The 23,809-nt window shown below is 42.5% G+C and overlaps 1 protein-coding gene across 2 annotated transcripts in view; it reads left to right on the top strand.

Moving 5' to 3' along the window:
- The window catches only part of LPCAT2 (lysophosphatidylcholine acyltransferase 2), a 71,896-nt gene that overhangs the window by 23,899 nt on the left and 24,188 nt on the right, over positions 1-23,809 (top strand). For both annotated transcript variants that reach the window (XM_086689407.1, XM_086689408.1), the window contains 5 exons: positions 322-356; positions 3,455-3,509; positions 13,429-13,511; positions 16,203-16,328; positions 18,108-18,261. In XM_086689407.1, coding sequence (XP_086545533.1) covers positions 322-356; positions 3,455-3,509; positions 13,429-13,511; positions 16,203-16,328; positions 18,108-18,261 — 453 coding nt within the window. The remainder of the gene's footprint in view (positions 1-321; positions 357-3,454; positions 3,510-13,428; positions 13,512-16,202; positions 16,329-18,107; positions 18,262-23,809) is intronic.

Genomic DNA, 23,809 nt, shown 5'->3' with positions numbered 1-23,809 from the left:
CAAATTAATTATCCAGATGTGTTCACATTAGGAGAAAAAATAGCTAAGCGTGCTCAGAATTCTATTAAGAACTAAAAGCAACTTCATTTCCTGAAAAGATAGGTGGCTACGTATAGAAAAGAGATTTTTGCCATGTAGAGATATAATCCAAGAATTCATAGAGCAATTTGCTGTCGTTTAATAGGCTTGTTTTACTTTTCAACATACTGCTTTTAATTCAGCAGGGACGTACATGAGTACCAATATGAAAATAAGATTTTGATTTTATTTAGCTTTTATTTTTTCTCTGAACTAACAGTCTAAACACCTTTGTTATTGTAGGATACCGTGACGTGGACATGGCAAGGATATACATTGTAAGTTGCTTCTATTATTGGTTTATATAAATTTTGTTCAGGGAAGAAAAAGACAAATTATTTATTCCTTTTTTTTAAAAAAAAAAAAGCCTTGTTTTTGTAAAAGTAAAGATTTCTAATCAGATCCTAGAATCTTGTAAAGGAGAAAGTCTGTAGAGAGCATCACTATCTTTCCTGTTAGCCCCCAGCGCCGGCCACGTGCAGAATTCTGGCTGTCTGCTGTGTTCTTGCGGGTCTCACGTGTGTAGCTACCAATCCTTAAGAAACAGTCCAGTGACCCAGTTTGTACCCTACTTAGCTTTAATCTTGTAGTTTTATTCCCACTGCAGATTTAGCATGTTATCTGGTGTCTCCATTGTTGTTTTACTATATCGGTTTAAGCAGTCCGGAGTCATTGCGTCATATGGCCTAAAATAGCTGTGATGTGTCTGATCTGAGCTGAGAAAATAGCTAAGCTCTCAGTTCCGTTCTTGGATTTTAAAAGCAGAGGGATCAGCAGTTTCTATAAACATTTAAGACAGGAGAGGAATACAGCTCGCCATTAAGCAAGCTGCATTGAAACAGGCCTTTAAAAAGAACAGAGCATGTACAATCGTACTTTCTCTCAAGACGTTGTTGTCGAGATCCCCCTGGATAAGTCTGAGCTGGTTTATATTTGGTGAGAGCCATGTAAAATGCCTGGATGTGAGGACTTTGCCTGGGGCTTACCCAGCAATGCCTTTTGATACTATTACATAGAGAGTTTACATAATGTTGTCGATGCATAGACAACCCCTTGGACCTATTTAAAAGGGAATCTTCATTCACCTTCAAGTATCTTGTAACTTCCTTGCATACCTCTTAGATAATCCAAACAATGTATGAAAGTCAGATTTCTTTTATGGTGCATGCCAATTTTCTCCATTTTGTATGTGTGAATTGCATCAAAATAATAAATTTAAATCAGAATAGGTAACTGATGGGCCATTCACATGTGTTAGTGTTTATTAACATGTGAAACATGTATGTTCCTATTACGCTTCAGTCCTCCATAGTTGAAGTTAAGTAAACGACACTCAAAATAAAGACCACAAATTGTAAAGAATATCTAGGCATTATGTGGTCTTTAACTCTTCAGGAAATCAGTTTATTTATTTGGCTAGAATACGTGTTTTGTGCCACTGTTGATCTTGGGTTCCTGGTTTTCAGCTTTTTATACGAGAGCAAGTGAGAAGAAACAAATAGTGTGAGAGTATTTTAGAAAAAGGAGTGCCTACAAACTGGATATAGTGTGTCTTTATAGTTCCTGAGTTGTGCCATCCTTAGGACCCTGACAATTTAAGTGCCTTGCAGAGATAGTGACTTCAGATTCACAGTGCGCTCAGTATGGCTTTTTCAAACTTTTTCAGCAGTCCAGGTAGGCGTGAAGGTCAAGTAGGAGAAGGCCTTCTTGGAAGGGGGATCAGGATAGAAAATGGAGTGTTCTGGTTAAACCAGCCTTCTAACAAGTGTGACAAAGGGAAGAAGAAAATAGGAGAGAGAATTCAGAAAAGAGAGGAAAACACTTTTTGAGGAGTTAAAGATTTCTTAGGAGTGATAAACACAAAATCTTTAAAAGGCACAGCTTTGTTTTGTCCAAATGCCGCATTGTGCTTGGCCTGTGGTAACTCTCATTTCTGCCCGAATCTTCCAGTGGGCTTCATACCATATTTAGCACTGAATCTGTTACTCTTAAGCCAGTTTTCTCAGTTGCTCCTGCTCCAAGGGCTAGTCTAGACTCAGATTCTAAGGAAGAGATTCTATACCAAGACAGGCAGCCTAAGGGAGAGAGTTCATAAACTTGGGGAATACACTCAGAGAAAGGGCAGCTATGGAAAAGCCATTTTGTGTGGGTCTGAGAAGTGTTGTTTGGACAACACAGGTTCCATGAGATCTTATGCCTGGCTTGTTTCGTTTTCCTTCCTTCTTCCTTCCTTCCTTCCTTCCTTCCTTCCTTCCTTCCTTCCTCCTTCCTTCCTTCCTTCCTTCCTTCCTTCCTTCCTTCCTTCCTTCCAGCATTCAGAATTTTCAGAACAGATTTGTCTGTGTGAATCACCAAATTCAAAAGTTCAATTTAAATAACTCAGGGACAATTTACTTTATAGTAGACGATGTGGATTGATTTTATTTGCTTGGGGTTAATAGTAAAAGTTTTTTTTCCTCTCAGATGCGAAGTTTGACAACCAATACTTAACAACTTATAATTATATACGGAATTGGTACATCTATTTCTTAAATTCCTTCTTTTAACTAAGTTCCTTGTCTAAATTTCTAAATTTCTTAAGTAAGCCCCTTTAAATAACTTTTATAGCTAAATCATATTTTAGTTTCTTAAACACAAAAAAAGGTTGGTTGATTTCTTTCATGTAGTATAATCCACTCTGCCAGATTTTTGGGTCATCTGTCTAAATGAGGTGAAATAAAAATCCCATAGAAATCCTATCCAGAGAATCTAAATATATATTAGAAAGGTACATAGAAACAACTATTTCAGAAATTATCTTTGAGAGGGTTGGCTTTAACCGCTTTAAAGAAAGCCTTTATCTGGTTTTACAATGAAATTTGAAACATTTCAGAAAATTTCTCCTTAAATAAAATATTGATTATTAATTGGGACAATTATGATAAAGTTTCTGCTTTTAGGGAAAGGCCCACTGTTTTTTGTTTTTTGGGTTTTTTTTAATATCAGAGAAGAGTTTCGAAATGTAATGTTTACTTCAGGAGTTTTCCTATAAGCACATTTATGTACCTTAAAATGTGGCCTTGGTAGTTTCTCTAGGCTCATAGGCCTACAAGCCTGAGTTGTCAAGGAGACTTCACATTTGGGGTTTAGTCTGCCGAGCTGCAGCTCTGACTCACAAGTACATATTTGGTGTTGTACTTGGTGATTTAACTTTGGAATATCAAGAATACTTGCTTAAGCCCAAGGAGTGTTAGAGCTGCCGTGTGGCATTCATAAGCACAAAATATATATATGAAGTATGACGTGGCAGTGTTTGCCTATAAAGAAAGGATCGTCGGGTGATATAGATGATACTTGTATTACCATATAAAGATGGCCTGTTCTTTTTTCTCCTCAGCATTCAGCTCTGTATGCTCACTTTCTGCCAGCTCTTCACAAAGGTGGAAGTTGAGGTAAGTCATTCAAAAACAGTCTTGGAACTGGAGATTTGGCCTTTCCTTTTCTTTTGCACTTCTAGTCTCGAGAGCCCCACCGTACAAAGGTTGGCAGTTAAATCCGCCATCTTTAAAACAGGCGCTGGTCTTTTACAAACTGTCCACCTGGCTGTCAGATCCAGCCCTTGGAATCCTATCAGGAAAAACCTCTGGCTTCCGGGAACTTTCATAGGCGACCACCCTGGCTGACCAGATTTGCATAACTGGTTTCTATCATCCTCCTTTCAATGCTGACCTCTGCCCGGTTGAACGGTATGGTATGCTTCACATCTTGACAAAAGGAGCTACATACAGTAGCCGATGGAGCCCCACAGCTCCTGGAAGAGTACGTTCTGTCAGAGCGGAGAGGTGCTACTTGGACTCTGGGGAGAGGCACAGACGTCAGAAGCCCTCACTTTGGACTCACTCTGCACCTGGAAAGCCTGAGGAAATCCTCTCTGGGAGGCAGCGCATGTCAGCATTCTTTTGGTCTGGTTTGGCCGTCTTTGGGTTTGAGTTGCAGAGACAGGCAGGGAGTGCGGGAGCGATTAGATGGTTCTGAAAATCCTGGCCAGATTTTTAAGACTCTGAACGATGGTTCCAGAACCGTTCTTAGATGCTAGCAATGATGAGGAATGGACTCATAAATACAGAGTCAGTAGAGTTGGTTCTAGTGATACCCTCAGGGAGCCTCTGAAGAGAGAAGGGTCCGAAGAGCGAGTCAGGCTCTTGCCTTCATTTTCCAGTTGCATCCGTAGATTGTGCAATGAGAACTCTAAGTTTGCATATGTTAATTCGGAGTCCTGAGTGGGGGCCCATGCTCCCAGTGACAGGACATGGAATTTAAGTCAAAAGAATACTGGTTTTTTGTTGTTGTATAGCTTAGTCATTTAGCCACATAAAGGTCAGAAATACCAAATGATGTAGGGGGCAAATTGCATTTCGAAATGAGTTTCACTTTGGTAAAATTTTTCTGGAGACTTACAGGTTGTCTGCTTGCCAGGAAACGATCTATTTATTCATTGTATGCCACACTTCCCCCCCTTTAAAACCAGTTCAGTCTCTCTCAATGTGATCAAAAAAACACTACTTCTTAGAATATACTTAGATGTTTCTAGAGAAAAACAGTAATCTGTACTCTAATAAGTTTGAGAAATACCAGTGTAAATAAAATCAATCAGATTTCTTTTTCTCAAGACCTGTCAGTGCCTTTGAGATGATGTGACCACCATATCCTTTTTTCTCTGGATACCTCCTGGAAGCGGTGTTCCATAGGATATATTTTGGGAAGCCCTGTCAGGAAGAAATATTATATTATTTCTAAGTACTCCAAGCGTGCTCTTCCATCTTTCATAGCTGTGCAGATAGACTAGCTCTGTTTGCTTTCTCTAAAAAAAGGAAGGGAGGAAGGAAGGGAGGAAGGAAGGAAGGAAGGAAAGGAGGGAGGGAGGGAGGAAGGAAAACTTATACTTAAAACACCCACCCTGTCTTCTCTGCAAAATGGGAAGATATTGTTTATATAATATATATGCTGCCCCTTCCTCTAAATTTACCCTTCCCCAGCTAAAACAAGATCTAGCAACAGATGTGGAAATGCACCTAGAACTGTCTAGCACATGTCTCAGTGGTCAAACTATTACAACAGAGGTATGCAAAGGCCTCATTTTTTTGTCCTGACCATTATTACCACATTTCCTTTCTGTGTCATGGCCTTTTTCCTTTTCTATCTTTCTTTCTTCCTTTCTTTCTTTCTTCCTTTCTTTCTTTCTCTCTCCCTTCTGCTCTCCCTCCCTTCCACTCTCCCTTCCTTCCCTTCCCTTCCTTCCTTTTTTCTTTCTTTCTTTCTTTCTTTCTTTCTTTCTTTCTTTCTTTCTTTCTTCCTCTCTCCCTCCCTTCCACTCTCCCTTCCTTCCCTTTCTTTCTTTCTTTCTTTCTTTCTTTCTTTCTTTCTTTCTTTCTTTCTTTTTTTCTTTCTCCCTTCCACTCTCCCTTCCTTCCCTTCCCTCCTTCCTCTTTCTTTCTTTCTTTCTTTCTTTCTTTCTTTCTTTCTTTCTTGTCTCTTTCTCTCTTTCTCCCTCCTTCCCTCCCTCCCTTCCCCCTTTATTCCCTCCTTCCTTCTTTTCCATTACAGTGTTTGCATTCTCCAGCCAGTTCTTAGACCTGTTTGAATAATATTTGCTGGCAAAGAAAGAATATATCCTTTGATAACTTCACAAACAAAATGGCTAGCACCTGGTTTAGAATAGCTGAGCTGGTAAGATTCAATGTGTTTGAATTGTGGTGCAGGGCGAGAGGATGGGACTCTGTGGCCTTCACATGTAGTCTTATTTTAATTATATTTATTTTAGATTCATGATGCTACCTTTCACCTTGGGGACTTCTCACCACTTTATGACTTTTGAATATTTTAATTCCCCCCGGTTGGGCACAATTGAAAAATGTATCCCACAGCCTGTCTGGTGCTCTCTGTGTCCACACCCTGGCTCAGGGCCCTGGAGAGTTGGGCGCTGTGTCAAGACTCCGGCTTCTGCACCACATCTGGGGATGCCCGACTTGAGCTGCCACACATGTAGCTTAGTTAGAAGGCTCGGCGTGTTTAGTTGTGCCAACTACAGTCGTGTTGGTTGTTCAGAAGCACCCCCTCCCAGCGTCCATGTTCATTACAACTGATGGAGATCCTAGTTATTATTTTTTACATATGTTTTTAGAACTTTAGAACTTCTAGTAACCAGTTAAGCTTAATTAAGATGTACCGTTCAAGAATGTGGTCTTAAGTTTTGCGGTTTTTATTTTTATTTATTTTTTATTTTTTTAATGTTTATTTATTTTTGAGAGAGAGAGAGAACAAGCAGGGGAAGGGCAGAGAGAGGAGGGGACAGAAGATCCAAAGCGGGCTCTACAGTGACAGCAGCAAGCTCGATGTGGGGCTCGAACTCATGAACCGTGAGATCATGACCTGACCTGAAGTCAGAAGCTTAACCGACTGAGCCACCAGGCACCCCAAGTTTTGCAGTTTTTAAAATGAACTTGAGTGGATCATTTGGTATCCTTTTAGACACCGCGCTGGTGAGTCATAGGACATCTCTGGATGCTGAAGGCTGTATTCTTTCCTTTTACAACTCACTCCTCACTGATGATGATTTTCCAACTCTGTAGTTACCGAAACCATTGGATAGCTAACACCTAGGGAGTGTAATGTCTCCTCCCCTCACTCCCTCTCTGCTTTCTCAACAGAGACTTGCTTTTGAAAAGGCCATTATTTCCTTGACTCTTGAGTCTTAAAAATACAATCAGGTCCAAACCTCACACCCTCTATAATTGGTCTTCCGGCATCCTTGAACAATGATGCCATGTGTGTCCGCAGAAGGTTCTCCTGAAAGTTATTCTCTGGATCATAGTGGCATAGTGGATGTGTTTAAACTGTCTTTGAGTGGTTACTTTTATTGGCCAGCTACCTCACACGTATGTCTTTATAAGCATCTGGCTTAGGGGCATAGGGAAGAAGATAGCTGGTAGGAAACATTCCCAAATGTGACATAAATCAACAGCCTGCTAGTGAATCTCATGAAAGAGAATCCATGCAAAGCCAGATTATAGGGCACTATGTGGACAGCAGCTGTTTTATGAATGGAAACGGGGCATTCACAGTGACCATCAGTCTGTTTCCTCCTTCATAGGTTACATCTCTATTTTTATTCAGAGCTATCCATTATAATACAGGTACAGAAAAATGTTTGTAGGCAGACAGAAACATTTTGTTTTAGTAAATTCTTTTGCAAAGCTTAGAGCAAGCTTCTAGCAACTAAAATTGGACTTACAGTACTTTATGGTGGGCAGTCCATTGTCACAAGTAAGAGAAGATCATTGTTTTTCTATTAAAAAAACAATTCTGATTTTGGAAAGGATTGTAATAGTGAGTGTTATGACCAACCCCTGTAGATAGATACAACTTTTTATTTATTTAAAAAAATTTTTTTTAATCTTTATTTATTTTTGAGAGAGAGAGAGACAGAGCGTGAGCAGGGGAGGAACAGAGACAGAAGGAGACACAAAATCCGTAGCAGGCTCCAGGCTCCGAGCTGTCAGCACAGAGCCCAACGCGGGGCTCAAACCCACGAACTGAGAGATCATGACCTGAGCCAAAGTCGGACGCCTAACCAACTGAACCACCCAGGCGCCCCAATACAACTTTTCAAATCTCCAAAGAGTTTATTACTTAGGGAAGGTTCAGATATGTTTATGTAGTTTATTTAATTATCCAAACACACTCATATGACTTGTAGTTTTGAATCTAAAACAAAGAAGCCTTTTAGAAAACCTCTATCACACAAATACACACACACACATAAAACCTATATATGTGCTTGTTTTAACAAAGCTAATTTCTTCTGGAACTCGGTAGAATTCTGAAATTTCTAAGTAGTAGCAGAGAAGTAGAATGTTGTATGTGGTGCCTAGGTGGCTCAGTCAGTTAAGCGTTCGACTTTGGCTCAGATCATGATCTCACGGTTCGTGAGTTTGAGCCCTGCATCGGGTTCTGTGCTGACAGCTCAGAGCCTGGAGCCTGCTTCTGATTCTATGTCTCCCTCTCTCTTTGCCCCTCCCCTGCTCACACACTGCCTCTCTCTCAAAAATAAATAAACATTGTTTTTTTAAAAAAGAAATAGAATGTTATATAAAGAATATCAGCTGGGGTTTTCTTCCAATTCTGCTGCTACCAACCTGTATGTGCTCGAGTGAATGACTTAAGCCTCTCCTAGCCTGTGTTCTCAGTGGTAAAATGGGGATAATGGCACCTCTTTTATAGGGTGGTTAGCATTTAGTAAGGTTACTTACGTACTAGCACGTGGTAGGCGTTCAATAAGCATTCACTTGTATTTCCCTTATCCTCTAAATGTCTCTGTTCTTCAGGGAAGAAAGCAGCGAATGTTAGTTCGTAAATGCCTTCCTTGATTCGCATTTGCTCTTTCTTGAAGACTTCAAAGAAGAATCACGAGAAGAGCCAGAACTCCACGGTTGTTGAGAGTGATTCGTTAAAGTCCTTTCCTGTTACTTGGAAGAAGAAAAGACTGATTGTAGTATCGTCACTCATCAGTCTTTCTCTTTTTCACGATGGTCCATTTAGTAGAAAGGAATGTGCCCCACGTGGTCAGGAAACAATGAATAAGGCAGTTTTGCTGGGCCTGAGTAGCCATGTAAAGGGTTGGCTCTGGATATCGGATCGCCTTCAAAATGGGCTGAAGAATTCTGACTTTATCTTGCGTGCAGCCTAAGGCCCCGGAGGAGGTAGGGCACTCCCAGACCAGCAGGACAAATGAGGTGTTAGCATGGGAAATATGTCGGTTAGCCTCCCCTTAGATGGGGCAGGGTGGTGCTGAGCCTGCGGGGGGAGGAACAGAGCACATTGAAGCGAGGCCCGGAGCCAGTCTCGCGAGCAATGGGAAAAAACTGGGGAAGCTCACTTGGGCTGTTGTGGGGAGGCAGTGCCTGCCGTCTCCCCACCGAGGTTCCATAGCTGGATCTGTGAGATAATCTCATGGCGGGCAGATTAATAGGAGAAAGGATACACACATCTATTCATTTTTAATATGTGTGCAAGGCATCATGGGGAATAAAAAGTGGATACCACAAAAAGTAGTGAGGAAGGGGAGGGAGGGGGTAGGCCACGCAGGGGAGAGTCAGTGGTTTTTAGGAAAGACTGGTGGGCCCTGGGAAGAATAGACTGGGAGCTATGATAGCGTGTGATCACGTTTGTCTGTGTGTGATGTCGAATTCCAGTCGTGTCACCTGCAGTAAGAGTCCATCTTCCCTGTTGGATGAAACTCCCCAGGAGGGACTTTAGGACAGATGAGGGACAGAGTTCCTTTCGGAGTAGCTGACTTTAGGGAGGTAAGGGAAGTTCAGAGAAAACGTCTCCCCACATTGGCTATTTTCCAAGTGCCTTCAGCTCAAAATAATCAGTATACCAAAGCGGTATGTTTTGGGGTCGCATGTCCTTAACTCTTTCACTGTCTTCCTTCTAAAGTTGAGCTTGAAGTACCATTGGGATGAAAAGTAGGACTGCGGGGCGCCTGGGTGGCGCAGTCGGTTGAGCCTCTGACTTCAGCCAGGTCACGATCTCGCGGTCCATGAGTTCGAGCCCCGCGTCAGGCTCTGGGCTGATGGCTCAGAGCCTGGAGCCTGTTTCCGATTCTGTGTCTCCCTCTCTCTCTGCCCCTCCCCCGTTCATGCTCTGTCTCTCTCTGTCCCAAAAATAAATAAACGTTGAAAAAAAAATTAAAAAAAAAAAAAAGAAAAGTAGGACTGCAACCTGAGAAGCACAGACTGTGTTTGAAACATTTAGATATGACAGCAGCAGGTGCAGCACAGATATCCAAGCCGCAGTGAGGTTCATGTTAAGTAACTTGATCCTCACCTGTCACACAGACACTAAGGAAACAGACTCAGTATTGAGATCACATTTGGGGGCACACTTGCATGATTAAAAGGAAAAGGGAAGACCTTCAGCAAAACAAAACTGTTTCTGAGTCTGGAGGCGGTATGGTCACCTGGGGAAAATCACATAATTTTCAAGCAGCTGTAAGGACCCTGTGGAGCTTCCCATGGATCGGAGGAGCCTCAGCCCGTAAGATTGTGCACCTTTCTTTAGCATCCCGCAGTGGTCTCTAGCAGGGATGGGAAGGCAGGAGCAGGAGAGGTGATCATGGGTATGTGGTTGGTGCCATGGGTGTGGCAGAAGGGGGAGATTCCGGATGACAGAAAGTCCACATGGAGGTGTCTGACTCCTGAAGGGCAGTGGGGACAGGCAGGCAGCTGTTGCCGGGAAGGGAGGGACAAGCGTGTCCTGAGGGTCACCAGCAGGTCCTTACAGTCTGTGCCGGACCAGGTTAGAGAAGTAAAAGCTAATAGGCGACGAAGGGAAATTCTCATGGAAGAACTTTCCAGAGAAGGTTAGCGTCCTATGTTTGTCGCCCTGGCTGAGGCACAGCTGAGAACACCTGTGGCCAGGTGGAGAGCCGTGAGATCAACATGTCTGATGAACCGTCCATGTGGATACTCGGGATGGTGAGAGAAGGTGAAGGTAGAAAAGAAAATTTGGGGTCCTGAAGACCCTGCAGTATTGAGCTGTGTATTAGGGGACAGTAGCAGACAACAACAATCACATTTTTCTGTCTTCAGCCAGTCTCCCTACCCGCATAGAGGACCCATATATGCTGTGAGCCTTGAATGTCTACATGCAAAATGGAAATGTATTAAAGAGGGCTAGGTCCGCTCCAAGGAGAAGTGACTTCTTACGAGAATTTCCATTGACTCCAAGGCCCGTGTGGGTCAAATACAGGCTTTTAATTATTTTGTACTCTCAGTGGGATTTTCTTCATTGAGAATAAAATGCCATGCCAATATGAGAGTTATTAAAAATTCTTTCACAGAAAATATTACCTGCAGTAAAAGGAATTAAACCCACAGTTCGTCGTATTATGTTTGGTTAACAGTGTAGCCATAATTTATTTTTCAGGGTTTTCAAGGATGTGCTTTTATGACCTACAGATTAAGCGTGTGTCAAATGATTGTGTGGCTTTTTTTTTTTTTTAAAGTGAAGAATTATATGGCAATTTAAAACGTTTTTGTATTCTTTTGTTAGAGGTTTTATGAACATTGATTTTTAACGTCCTGTTTTCTTCCTTGGATTTCCTACTAAGCACACATAAGAAATTCACATCTAGAACAGGATGGAGGGACACTTGAGAAAGATTTATCTGCAAAGATCGGATGTTGCTCTGGATACATAAGTGATGTGGGGACCTCTGGTGGCTTAGCGTGTTTTTCCATCTTAAAGAATAACGATCCTAAGTGGAAAGCTAACCGTCGAATTCCAGTTGGAAAGGGCTTTCGAGAACATCGAGTCGAACTTCCTCGCTTGACAAGAGGGGGAACTGAGTCTCATCAGGGCTGAATGACTTTCCCGGGACCCCACGGCAGAAACAAGACAGCAAGCAGCCGAAACAGTGTTCTTTGCACAGCATGCCACCGTCCCCTGGGAGAGGCTGTGTCACATAGCGGTCAATGGCGGTCACTGTCACCTAGCGCACGGTCCTACGATTCCTGTCCAGTTTCTCCTCCCGTACCATTTGCATCCAAGCTTGCCTCTGTACCCTCACTCCCTCTGTTCGTGGTCTTTCCTTCTCTCACGGGGTGATTCCAGACCCTCCAGGGCTTCTCCCTGCTCTTAGCCTTTTCCTCTTTGGTTTGTCCACTCCTACCAACCAATGTTTCTGCTCAAAAGCTTGGACCTGGTCACCACAGCCCCTGGCTCACACTTCATCTCTGAATCACCCTTGCCCAAAGGCTTCTTGACGTGATTAACAGGATTTGAAAACAGGTCGACATGAGTCCAAAAGTGGTGTTCTTTATACAGTCTCCTTTCTCTTTCAAATCGTGATCCTGTCACTGGTGTGTGGTCTTAACCTCTTCAAGCTACTTTCTTCGCCCGTCAAGCGCAAGTGGTAGAACTGACCTCAAGGAATTGTGGAGAGTTGATCTTGTAAAGCCCCTCATATACAGTACCCGGCACATACCCAGCTATGGTACGTGCTTAGTGGATGGTAGCTCTCATTGGTAGACTGCATTCATCTGTCATAACTTTTACCCCACCGCATGGAGAGCTCCTTGAGGGCAGGGGCTTTGCTGTCCTGTCTTCTGGGTTTAGTGCAATGCCTGGCATACAGGAGGTGCCTCAGCAATATTTATTGAATGAAAATGGGCCATGAAGTCTTAAGCACGTCTTTTAATGTGAGTCCCAATCCTGTGACTAAAATCAAGAGGACTGGTGGAATGAAAATAATGCATATAAAACCCCTAGCACGGTGCCTGGTCCATAGTTATAATTCAATGAACAGTAGCTATTGGCGAGATCATGTTTATCCTTAAAAAGCCAAGATCAAGTATTAGCTCCTCTGTAAAGCTTCTTTGGCTGCCTTTCCCTGCCCCCTGCCAAATTAATCATTTCCTATCCCTTGCTCTCATACTCCAGGAAGGATGGTTGAGTGGGGAAAACAAGGGTTTTAGAATCTGATAGGACTTGGGCTGAGTCCTGGTCATGTGACCTTTATAACTTGAACCTAAATTAGTTGGTCTATCCTAGTAAAATACAGATCTTTTTTGGAGCAGGAATAGAGTCCTGTTAATCTTGCCTGGTATATAGTAGGTGCTCAAAAAATATGCAATGGGTTCAATATAGCACCAAAATCTTGTTAAATGTTAGAAAACTGTAAATAAAACAAGAACAGTACAAGTGAGACATTACAGAATATCAAGTAGAGAAAAAAAAGTAAAATTTAAAATGATAACACATGATACTCTGCAGAAGCTAGAAAGCCCATGCTAAGGGTTAAAAGAGAGCAGAAGAAATGCAAAGCGTGACATTTGAACAAATGATAAAAATATGGCTGACACAGGCGTGGGTAGAGAAGATAAATCATAAGAAACAGGTTACTTCTGGTACTAACATTTTCACACAAAGGGCTGGAAGTGGTAGGAGGTACAGCTTGGAGAATAAGATCTCAGAACCTACAGCTTTACAACTTCCAGAATATTCCAGGCACTGGCTTCTTTCATCCTCATCGCACTGAAGTGAGTGGGCGATCACAGCCCTCTTGTTAGGGTCCAGGCAACAGTGAAGAAAACTCCAGAGACCTACCAGTTAACACACAGAAAAAGACCCAGGGCTTGACTACGGATCCGCTGAGTGGCACACAGTGTTGTTCCCCGTCTAGCATGTAACCCATGCGCCAGGAAGGTGGGGGATTTGATATAATGACAGACAGCTTATAAATTAATGTATGTAACATTCAATGCTTAGGCTTAACAGTTGTAATGGAAAGGTATGTTTGTCTTTCAGTTTATGCCTGTTCAAGTACCAAATGATGAAGAAAAAAGCGATCCCATCCTTTTTGCCTGTAGAGTCCGGAGTCTAATGGCAGAGTGAGTTTCTATATATCATCGTAACAATAAATAGTTTTTAAATGATTGGTAAATATATGGTTTTTATATAGTTTTAGGATTTGTTTTTGTTTGTTTGTTTGTTTGTTTGTTTTTTGTTTTTTTAATTCCGAGGGTCTCATTTCTTAAGTCATTCTGGTTAGAAATTCTAAATGTGCCCGGGAATGTGGTAAAACAATCTACGAATATTTTCCCCAGATGCAGCCCCAAACTAATGGCTATGTGTCTTTGCCAGAAAGGGAGCAGGGAGGGTTCAATAACCAGAAGAGAGCAGCCAGTGACTTCCACGGGGTGGGTTCTCCTAAGCTGGCCTGTGGCTGTCTGACAAAGCCTTGTGACGGTCTGAGCCCTTCATGGTCCGCTTCCTATGGCCCAGCCTCCACAGAGCTGCCAACGCTGGGTGTTTCAAAGGCATTAATGAATACAGCAACAAAAAGGAGGAAGTTTGCAAGGGAACGTAATGGAGGCACAGAAACGGGGGGGAGTCACCCCCATTTGGAATGGCTATAAGTTTAGGATTTGTAAATCGCAAAACGGGAGGCAAGTATTGTCCTGCGCTTAAGGGAGTTGTAGCTGCCCATCACTCTGATTAGATCAATCTCCTCCCGTCCTGTAATGAAAGCATGCATGTCATACTGTCCGACCTCCCAGGCAGCCCTACGGGGTGCTCACCCTCATGCCAGGTGCCACCTCTTTCCGCCATTCCGGTAGGAGGGTTGACGCTCATAGGCCGGCGATATTTATCCCCAGTAAACATTCAAATGAGAACTCTGAATTCAGCTTCATGACTGAATTTGGTATTATAAGCAAGATTATATTTTTTATTACGTATATATTATATATATATTAATATTTCACAGGAGAAGAACTTTATTTTCAAAACAATAAATTTTCAAATGTTCAAAAAAATTTTACTATGTGTACCTATAGGTACTTGATTTTCCCAGTTTCTAGATTAGCTACAAAATCTGCTTTTATATTGTTTTCTTCCCTTTCTCCTTATGTTTTCATAGGAGCTCATGTCCAAAAGTTAGGAACTAAGATACATTTGGGGAATGGAGGGAATTTATACCAGGTATTTTGACCTCCCAATAATTTGCCTAAAAACAGAGCAGGGATTTGATTAGGCAGCCGTTTTGGTTTTTTTCTGAATTCGGAGCCGTGGAGATTTAAGGGTCTTGGATAAAGAGTAGGAAGGACCTCCATTAGCTGCACAGCCATGGACAGACAAGTCCCTCGAGGGGTCCTTTTCCTCCCGTGTAAAGTTGGAGTTAGAATACTCGTCTCTCCTCGCTGATGGTTTTGGTTATCCTGAGGGTCACCTAGGAGAGTGTATGACAGAAGCATTTGAAAGTGGTAAAGTGGTGGTGCTACTACTCTTGATAAATACTTACCGAGTACTGTGCCAGGCTGTTACTCTGGGTAGCTAACGTGACCCTCACAGCACTTCTAGGAGGCAAGCGAGGGACCTGAGATTCAGAGCGGGAAGTCGTTTGCCCAAGATCATAGCAGACAGTGAGGGTCTGGGCTGGGACTCACATCCCCACTTGCTACCCAAACCCAAAAGCTCTTAACGAGCATGCTGTACCCATGGAGCATGATAAATTATACATTCCTGAAATAGTTAAAATGTTTATTTTCCCACTTACGTATTCTTATACCAGAATGTTTACTCATCAAAAATAGCCTAGTTGTAGATAGAAAAAAATACTTTATTCGTATCCCATTCATTGAAAATGTCACGTTCTTCACGGTGATTCAACAAAACCAAATACCGTTGAAGATCTAACTTCATGAGTCTCACTGAATATTTGTGAATGAAAGTTTTGTGAAGAGGAATCTTCAGGAAATTATTTCATGTTCTGGCCAGGCTTTCTTCTCAGTACTCAGTTTTTTTTCAAGTCATTATATATATACATATATATATATGTATATATATGTGTATATATATATGTATATATATGTATATATATATGTGTATATATATATGTATATATATATGTGTATATATATATATTTCCAATCTAATTCATTATCAGATCTCTGAGCAGGAGGGAGCTAGTAGGGGTTATGTGCTCCTTCGAGGGTGGAGGATGTTTAGGTTTGGAAGAAATCTTGAGCTTATTATCAGTTCTCTTTAGTATTTTCAGAAGATTATGTAGCAAGAAGTCATCTCCAGTTTCGAGAGATGGAAAAACGCAGATGGCTAGCGATTTGGGTAGATTACTCACTTACACTGTGTACAGACAAATGTAGCTGTTCAAATGGTACTCCCACAGGCATTTTTGGCCCATCTTTACAATAGATAACCCTGTAGAGTAAGTAGGGTAATTATTCCTATATACAGATGACAAGAGCGAGGCTTAGGTTAAGAGCCAAAAGGTCCACAGCTGGTGAAAGACTCCACCGGACTGGAACATAAGCCTTATTCCTTTCCCTGAGACTGAAGTCAACTATTGTCACAGTTAAAACACAAAACAACCAGGAAGTGTGTGCAGAAGGAGAGAAATATGTCTCTTTTGCAATAATAAGCCAAAGCTACTGGTTTAAAAAGTAGTAAATACTTCCCTGTTTACTGTTGTTCGTTCACCAGCTCAGGCCTAATGAAAAAATCATTACCTTTCTTAAAAAAAAAAAAAAAATTGAATTTGTTTGCTTTGAAATGCTGTTTAGAGCTTTGGGAATTCCAGTAACAGACCACACCTATGAAGACTGCAGATTAATGATCTCAGCAGGACAGCTAACATTGCCCATGGAAGCTGGGCTGGTGGAATTTACCAAAATTAGCCGGAAATTAAAGTAAGTATACCTTTAAATTGCTACAGTTTTGTAAAGGTGTCCCAAAGAGATCTGAACTCCTCTACACTTATTTTCCCTGGTTTCATTAATGCTCGGCTCTCGAACCTCCATGGTGTTTATTAAGGAAGGCAGATTTGTGAATTTATCTCCTATTTAGTTCATCCAGTTGTGTTTTTTCAAGGACAGTTAACTCAGAGACATATGTGTTGGTCACAGGAGGAGACTGAGAGAGTGGATATGGACCAGCACAGATCTGCCTCCGCCCAGAAGGGTCTCAGAACAGTCAGCCTACCCCGCTGCCCTTTGCAAGGATGGCGTAATTAGATGGGACTGGCATGCGGTGGTCAGAACTTCTCGTGTGAAAAATGAATTGACTTGTAGAGAAGCAATTCTGACCATCACTGAATTTTAAGTACTTACCCTCAATCTCCTTTTTCTTCTGGGTACATACTTTTTTTTTTCTTAAGGCCAGAACACCCCTTTGTGCTTTTATGAACAACCCATTTGAACCATCTGCTATGAAAGGTGTCACCCCTGGTTTCCCACTTACTACCATTCACTCTGTTTTCAGCCCTATTAGGGATTTGCAGAATGTATTGATTCCCTTGGCCTTGGCATCCTCCTTAGGAGGGAGCTGCAGAAGCAGTTATTGTGTTAAAGGTCAATATTTACTTATTTTTTAAAATATTTTTTTGATACTTATTTATTTTTGAGAGAGAGGGACAGAGTGTAAGAGACAGAGAGGGAGACCCAGAATCTGAAGCAGGCTCCAGGCTCTGAGCTGTCAGCACAGAAACCCACAAGCCACAAGATCGTGACCTGAGCCAAAGTCGGATACTTAACCGACTGAGCCACCCAGACACCCCAGAGGTCAATATTTAAAGATAATAGAGCAAGTATTATTTATATCTTCTAGATAGCAAACATGTTTTGATGTTATATTTACAAAATTCGTATAAATTTGAAAAGTTTAGATAGTTACTGAAATTGGATACAGAAGAAAGCAGTTATGTGTTAAGTCACCTGTTTAGTAGTACAAGACAAAGGCAGATGTGCTGTGAGCTATGGTACGTTTTCTGGTGTTTTAGTGTTTTTATAACTAACATCGGAGGAAGTGTGTCCTATCTAATGAATCTCCGACACAACATTTTGTAAAATGTGCCTTCATTATCAGCCTGGAAGCTCCTTAGAAATTAAGAGTGGTCTTTTTTTTTTAACAACTCAATAAGTACTTTTGACTTAATTAGTAATATTTGGATTACAATACGATTTCTTATTTTCTTTTCATGAGTCATTTCTTGTTCTGTCACATTGCTCTTCTCAGTTACTTTTCTTTTGCACAGATATTTGGGGGAAATTAGTCTTACCGATATCCTTTAAAAGACTCAGAAGCCTGGGGGGCGCCTGGGTACCTTAGTCGGTTAAGCGTCCGGCTTTGGCTCAGATGACGATCCCATGGTTTGTGGGCTCGAGCCCCGTGTCAGGCTCTGTGCTGACAGCTTGGAGCCCAGAGCCTGCTTCAGATTCTCTGTCTCCCTCTCTCTCTCTGCCCTTCCCCCTCTTGTTTTCTCTCTCTCAAAAATAAATAAACACGAAAAAAAAAAACCCTCAGAAACCTGTATACATGTTCCATAGGTATCCCAAAATACCCATTTTATCTTCATTTTCAAATGTAACGATGTACGATATTTTTTCCCTCAGACAAGCGAATGTTCGTAAAATGTCCTTGTGGATTGTAAGGGGCTGACAACACGCATCTCTGATTGTTTGTTTGCTTAGGTTAGATTGGGATAGCATTCGTAAGCAGTTGGACGAGTACGCAACCATTGCCTGTTGTTCCAAAGGAGGAAGAATCGGAATTGACGAATTTGCAGAGTATTTAAAGTTGCCTGTTTCAGATGTCTTGAGACAACTCTTCGCACTCTTTGACAGGGTATGTTAAAACGTGGTCTTCAACTTGCTGACATTCATACTCTGCCCGTCTCCACGGGGCATAAATCAGTACAGCATTAGAAGAACTTGGCAGGTCGCTGTTAGAGGAAGCGAGGCCGAGTGTGTGGTTTAATTTCATGATTTTGTTTGTTCCCCTTAATAAACGAGAGCAGTAGTAATATCATGATATGCTTGTGTGCATGCACGTGTGTGTTGCAACAGTTATGATAGTATCTATTTATTTTAAACACCAAGTCAGAAGTAAAGATTGTGACCATACAAACCGTGTTTGTAATACGGAAATTGCCAAGGCCTCTTTAACTGGCAGGAACTTAAATATTTATGTCAAAATTCATACATTGAGGACAGGGGTGGTACTGTTCTGTTCTGAAGGTTTTGGACTTCCCCCAAAATGTGTGACCACCAAGTAGATTTTCTTTTCAAATAACATTTTAGGACAAAGGCTTCAATTAAAGCTTGGCTGTTAGCCATTGTATTGGGGGTACAATTTTCTGCTTATGAATATGTCAGTACACGCAGTTAGATAACTGAATTGTCACGGAGTCTCCTTAGGAAAAATGTATCAAGGTTTCAAGTTCTCTATTTTTAATGTGTTTTTTAACATATAAAATTGACAGTGAAGTTTACTGTCTTGGTTACAGTTTTACGAGGATTCATAAATGCATCGAGGCATATAACTACCACTCCATTCAAGATATATCACAGGTGCAAAAAAGTATCCCCTGGGGCTATTCTTTTATAGTCAAATCCTTGCCCTACCCTTAACCCCCAACAGTCACTCCAACCCTACAGCTTTGCCTGTTCTAGACGCCATATAGATGGAATCGAAGGGTACATATCCTTTTGAGTCTGGCTTCTTTGGCATAATGCATCTGAAATTCAGCCGTGCTGTTGTGTGTATCAGTAATTTGTTCCCCTTTCTTGCGGAGTGGTATTCCATTGTATGGCCACAACGTTCTTGGCGTATCCGTTCCCCAACTGAGGAGGGTTTGGTTTGTTTCCAATTTGGGGCCATTAAGAATACAAACTGTGAATATTCCTGTATAGGTTTTTGTGTGAATGTAGGCTTTCGTTTCACCTGGGTACATACCTAGGACTGCGGTCTTGTTATTCCTTATCTGAGAGTGACTTTATGTTACGCGGATTCCTGAAGGCTATTTGCGTGGTGAATAGAGCTGAGTTGCTAGCTCTTCCCTTTCAACAATTTAACGATGACGTCATACTGCCTTCGGTCTCCCACAACTTTGCTGCCTTACACTCCTTGTTCTTTTGCTGTGGCTTTCCTCACCAACCCTCCTGCCGTGGTGTCTGGTCCAGAGGTAGTTGCTTTCTGTGTTTTGATGAGAGTTTCTAATTATAATTGGAAGGAGAGGGAGGCCCAACTCGACTTAGTCCCTCCTGGCTGGCACCGGAAGTCCCCGTTCTCTATTGACCGCTGGGAAAAGATACTTCACGAGGAAATGACAGCCTGATGACAGCAACGAGGACACGGCTTCTTTTTCCCTTTACCCAGAGCACACTCACGTTCCTAATGAGCTAGTCTGTGATCTCTAAGACTCATCATTCTTTAACGTGACTCACTTCAGCCACCTTCTCTGGGTAGTGCCCAGTGCCCTTTCCTTGGCTTGCTTGCGGCACACAAGTAATCTTTCCCTGTCCCTGACACTGCAGTGGCACTACTAGAAAGCATGATGAAGATTTAGGAGAAAGGAGAAGTAAGTCATCAGCTCCACCCATGCAAGTTGGGAAAACAGAAGAACTTCTCGCTTGGACTGTTACAAGTCTTTCTGTGGGATTTGTGTCGCATCCTCCTCTTTGACTCTAGATACCAGGCAAGTAATTTTAAATGAAGCTTCTATAAATATGAACGTGGTGACAGGAAAGAATATGGCAGGGATGTACAAATGAGGACAGGAGATGGGGAAATGGGAAGCGCCGTGAAGCAGGAACCAAGGAGGAAGTTTCGAGCACATCTTAGACCTTGTGCTCATCGGGATATTTGATCAAAATTAGAAACAATGTCTGTCGAGGTGGCCCTCCCTTCAGGTGTCAAACTGTCACCGCCAGCAGTTCCGGGGTCGTGAGGACCACAGATCATGAGGATCTGGCTGTCGATCACTGACAGTCCCTGCCGGCCGCCCCGTCGTCGTCGTCGTTTCTCTGGCAGTGTTAAGTATGGGCAGATTGGAAGTGGGGAAGGGAGCAGCACAAGGATCACAATAACCCCCCCGGTGAGCCGGTTCCCTCTGAACTAGAGGGTACAGTGGGCTCCAGGCACTCGGGAGACTGGTGAGTGTTGGCAGCCAGTTTGGGCAATCACATTCCCGCGTGGACCGCTTCCACAGGTTCACACATCACTTGCAACTGGGTTTGTCGCTTCTTTGTATAGTGTGATTTGGCTTTCGCTGCAGACAGTGAGATGGTCTCTCCAGCACTTTCCTTTTGATCTCCAAAGGTAGACAAAATAGTCTGGGGAATTAGTGACTAGAGCCCATGACCTTCCTTTCCTCTTTCCCTCTTTTCTCCCCTTTCTGTCTTTGTCTTTCTTTCCTTTTTTTTTTTTTTTTTTTTTTTGTCTTTAACACATCCGCATGTCTGTGCCTGTGAAGATTTGCTTTGTTTAGAGAAGGCGGATTATGCAATTGTTGCCACGCCCTGTGTGGGTGAGCTGCTCCCACCCTAGGCTTGTTTTCTCAGTCTCTCTAAGTGATTTAGCTGGGGAATGTTCCAGGGGAAAGACAAGAAGTTCAGTAACGCCATAGTTTGTTTCCCTCAGAGTAGCTTATCTTGCTAAACTCAATGTTTCATGGGGGGCGGGGGGGGGGGGAGGAGGAGGAGGGGAGGGGGAGGAAGGGTGGGAACGAGAAAGGGCGGGGTGTTCCTGTGGGTCTTCCAGCAGCTGGAAATGTTTGCAGTGCAGACAGCTGCCCGAAGCCTCTCTCAGTCTCTCCCAGAGTCTAATGTGGTTGTGTTGGTATTTGGGGGATGGGGGAAGAGACCTATCTCCCCACATTCCCTTACTCTTTCTGTGTGCATTCTTGGCTAGTCTACAAAAACTTTGTAATTTTTTTTTTTTAATTGAAATTCAAGTCCGTTAACATACAGGATAGTATTGCTTTCAGAAGTAGAACCCAGTGATTCATCACCTACATGCAATAGCCAGTGGTCATCCCAACAAGTGTCCTCCTTAATGCCCATTACCCACTTAGCCCATCCCCCCACCCGCCTCCCCTCCAGCAACCCCCCCGTTTTTTCTCTGTATTTAAGAATCTCTTATGGTGTGCCTCCCTCTCTGCTTTTATCTTATTTTGTTTTTCCTTCCCTTCCCCTACTGCGTGTTTCTTAAATTCTGTTGTGTTTCTTAAATTCCACATGTGAGTGAAATCATGCGATATCTGTCTTTCTCTGCCTGACTTATTTTACTTAGCATAATGTACTCTGGTTCCATGCATGTTGTTGCCAATGGCAAGATTTCACCAAGTAGTATTCCATTGCATATAGATACACCACATCTTCCTTATCCATTTGTCAGTCAGTGAACATTCAGGCTCTTTCTATACTTTGGCTATCGTTGGTAACGCTACTATATACATAATGGTTTGTCTCAGTTTCGTCTCTAAAAAATACACTGTTGGTCCAGCCCCCTGTTGACACTCTGACAGGTCCCTTCAGACTCCCAGGTATGTATGTGGCAGCAGGTAAGGTCCCACAGAAGCATGGCATTCGTGATCCAAAGCGCACCAGAGTTACCTAGTTTAGGGTCATTTCCTTCGGAGAGGTCTGATCTCTTTGAAAGATAGAAAAGAACTTTTTCATCTTGGCGTCGAATTTAGCTTCTTTATTTTTATCAATGCACACTGAACTCTGCCTCCGATGAGTCGGGTGTCCAGATGAGTCAGAGTCGAAGGCTGAGACGATGGTGGTATCTCGACATTTTTTATATTCACAATCCCGTTTTCAATACTAGGGGTTTTTTTGCCAGCACTCTTGAAGGGATTGAAGTGTACTTAATGGGATTTGGAAACCACACTGGCTCAACCAGAAATCGTTGGAACGCCGTCATGTTTACAGTTACAAAGGGGTCTCGGAGTTGTCGATTTCGTCCTCCTCCAGCACGGGCGTCCCCAGCAGACCCGTGTGCCGCCGCCCCCCCACAGCAAAGCTCATCTTCGTTGCTAGCTTGACAGTGTGCCATGTCATCTGCCCTTTACCTCTCACTGGTAGCAAGGCCGGTGTCTCCTCGCCGCATCTCGTGACACGCTCAGCTTAGTATGTCGTCGGCATCCATCACTCCAATACTATGCAAGCTCACTGGTGGCAGAAGCTGTATGTCAGGGGTCAGCAGACTTTTCCTGTAAAGAGCCAGATGGTAAATACTTTTTGCTTTGCGGGGCATATGGCCCCAAAGTTTCAGGGCAACTTGTACAACGGAACAGAAAAGTTCATCTCATCCTACTCAGAAAGGTTTCTCTATTTACGGCCAGTCACGTCAGCTGCGCAAGTGCCCGGTCCTGACTCTCAGCGTGAGCAGAAAACCCGCATGCTGCAGCACCCCACCTTGTCGGACAGGAAGGGGCAAGCCGAGATGCTTGTTATTGTTCGCACTCGTGATTTAACGCTGGCACTATACCGAGAACCGGGCAGACGGGAAAGAACTCGGGATAAAGAAACGCATTCATTCCACATAATGTGAAACGGCAATAAAAGATCTACGGAAGCTTACAATAGCCAAAAACGCCAGAGTGTCAAAGAGCTGAAGTGCACACACGCTTTTCCTGTCTAATATTTCAACAAAGGACATAGTGAATACCAGAAGAACTAAGTACCAGTTAGAAGGCGGACAGAAAGGGGAAAAATCACGACAGTTTTCAAAACTTTTTTACAGAATTGAAAGAATCACCACCTACCTAAATTTTATCAGGTGGTGGTCTGTTAGGCAATGTTGTTGGTAAAACAGATAATGAGCTCATGTTGGACAATCTGTAGCTGAGGAATTCGAAATCAGTCTCTCTCATCTATAAAGACAAATAACACGAGTAGCACCAAGGGAGGGTATCAGCAAGAGGCAGACAGAGGAGATGAGAATAAAGATTCAGAGTGATCGCTTTTAAATCAAATGTGGGGCATCCTACAAATTAATATTGGGCACTCTAAGGACGGACTCCAGTCTCTCAATCAGTCCTTAGACCTTACCAACATGCTTTGTTTTCATCAGCTTAGGAAATAGAGCAGTAGTCAGCAGACTATAGCCGATGGACCAAATCCAGCCTGATGCCTGTTTTGTTTAATAAAGTTTTATTGAGACACAGCCGTGCCCATCCGTCTATGGATTGCCTATGGCTGCTTTCTCTCTACAGTGGTAGAGGTGAACACTCACCAACAGTGAAGTCTTCTATCCTTTAAATTTCCAGTTCTGGTTTGATTTGTAATGTAGTTTCTCAGAGTTCCTGTTGATTCTAAAGAACTCCTGTTGATTCTAAATCTCAGTTAATCAGGATTTGTTATACGAAATGTACCTATAGCGTATA

This window comes from Puma concolor, chromosome E2 (assembly GCF_028749965.1).
Source record: "Puma concolor isolate L17-30 chromosome E2, mPumCon1.1.hap2, whole genome shotgun sequence".
NCBI lineage: Eukaryota > Metazoa > Chordata > Mammalia > Carnivora > Felidae > Puma > Puma concolor.
The sequence above is the reverse complement of the archived record's forward strand: the minus strand, read 5'-3'. Positions and strand labels throughout refer to the sequence as shown.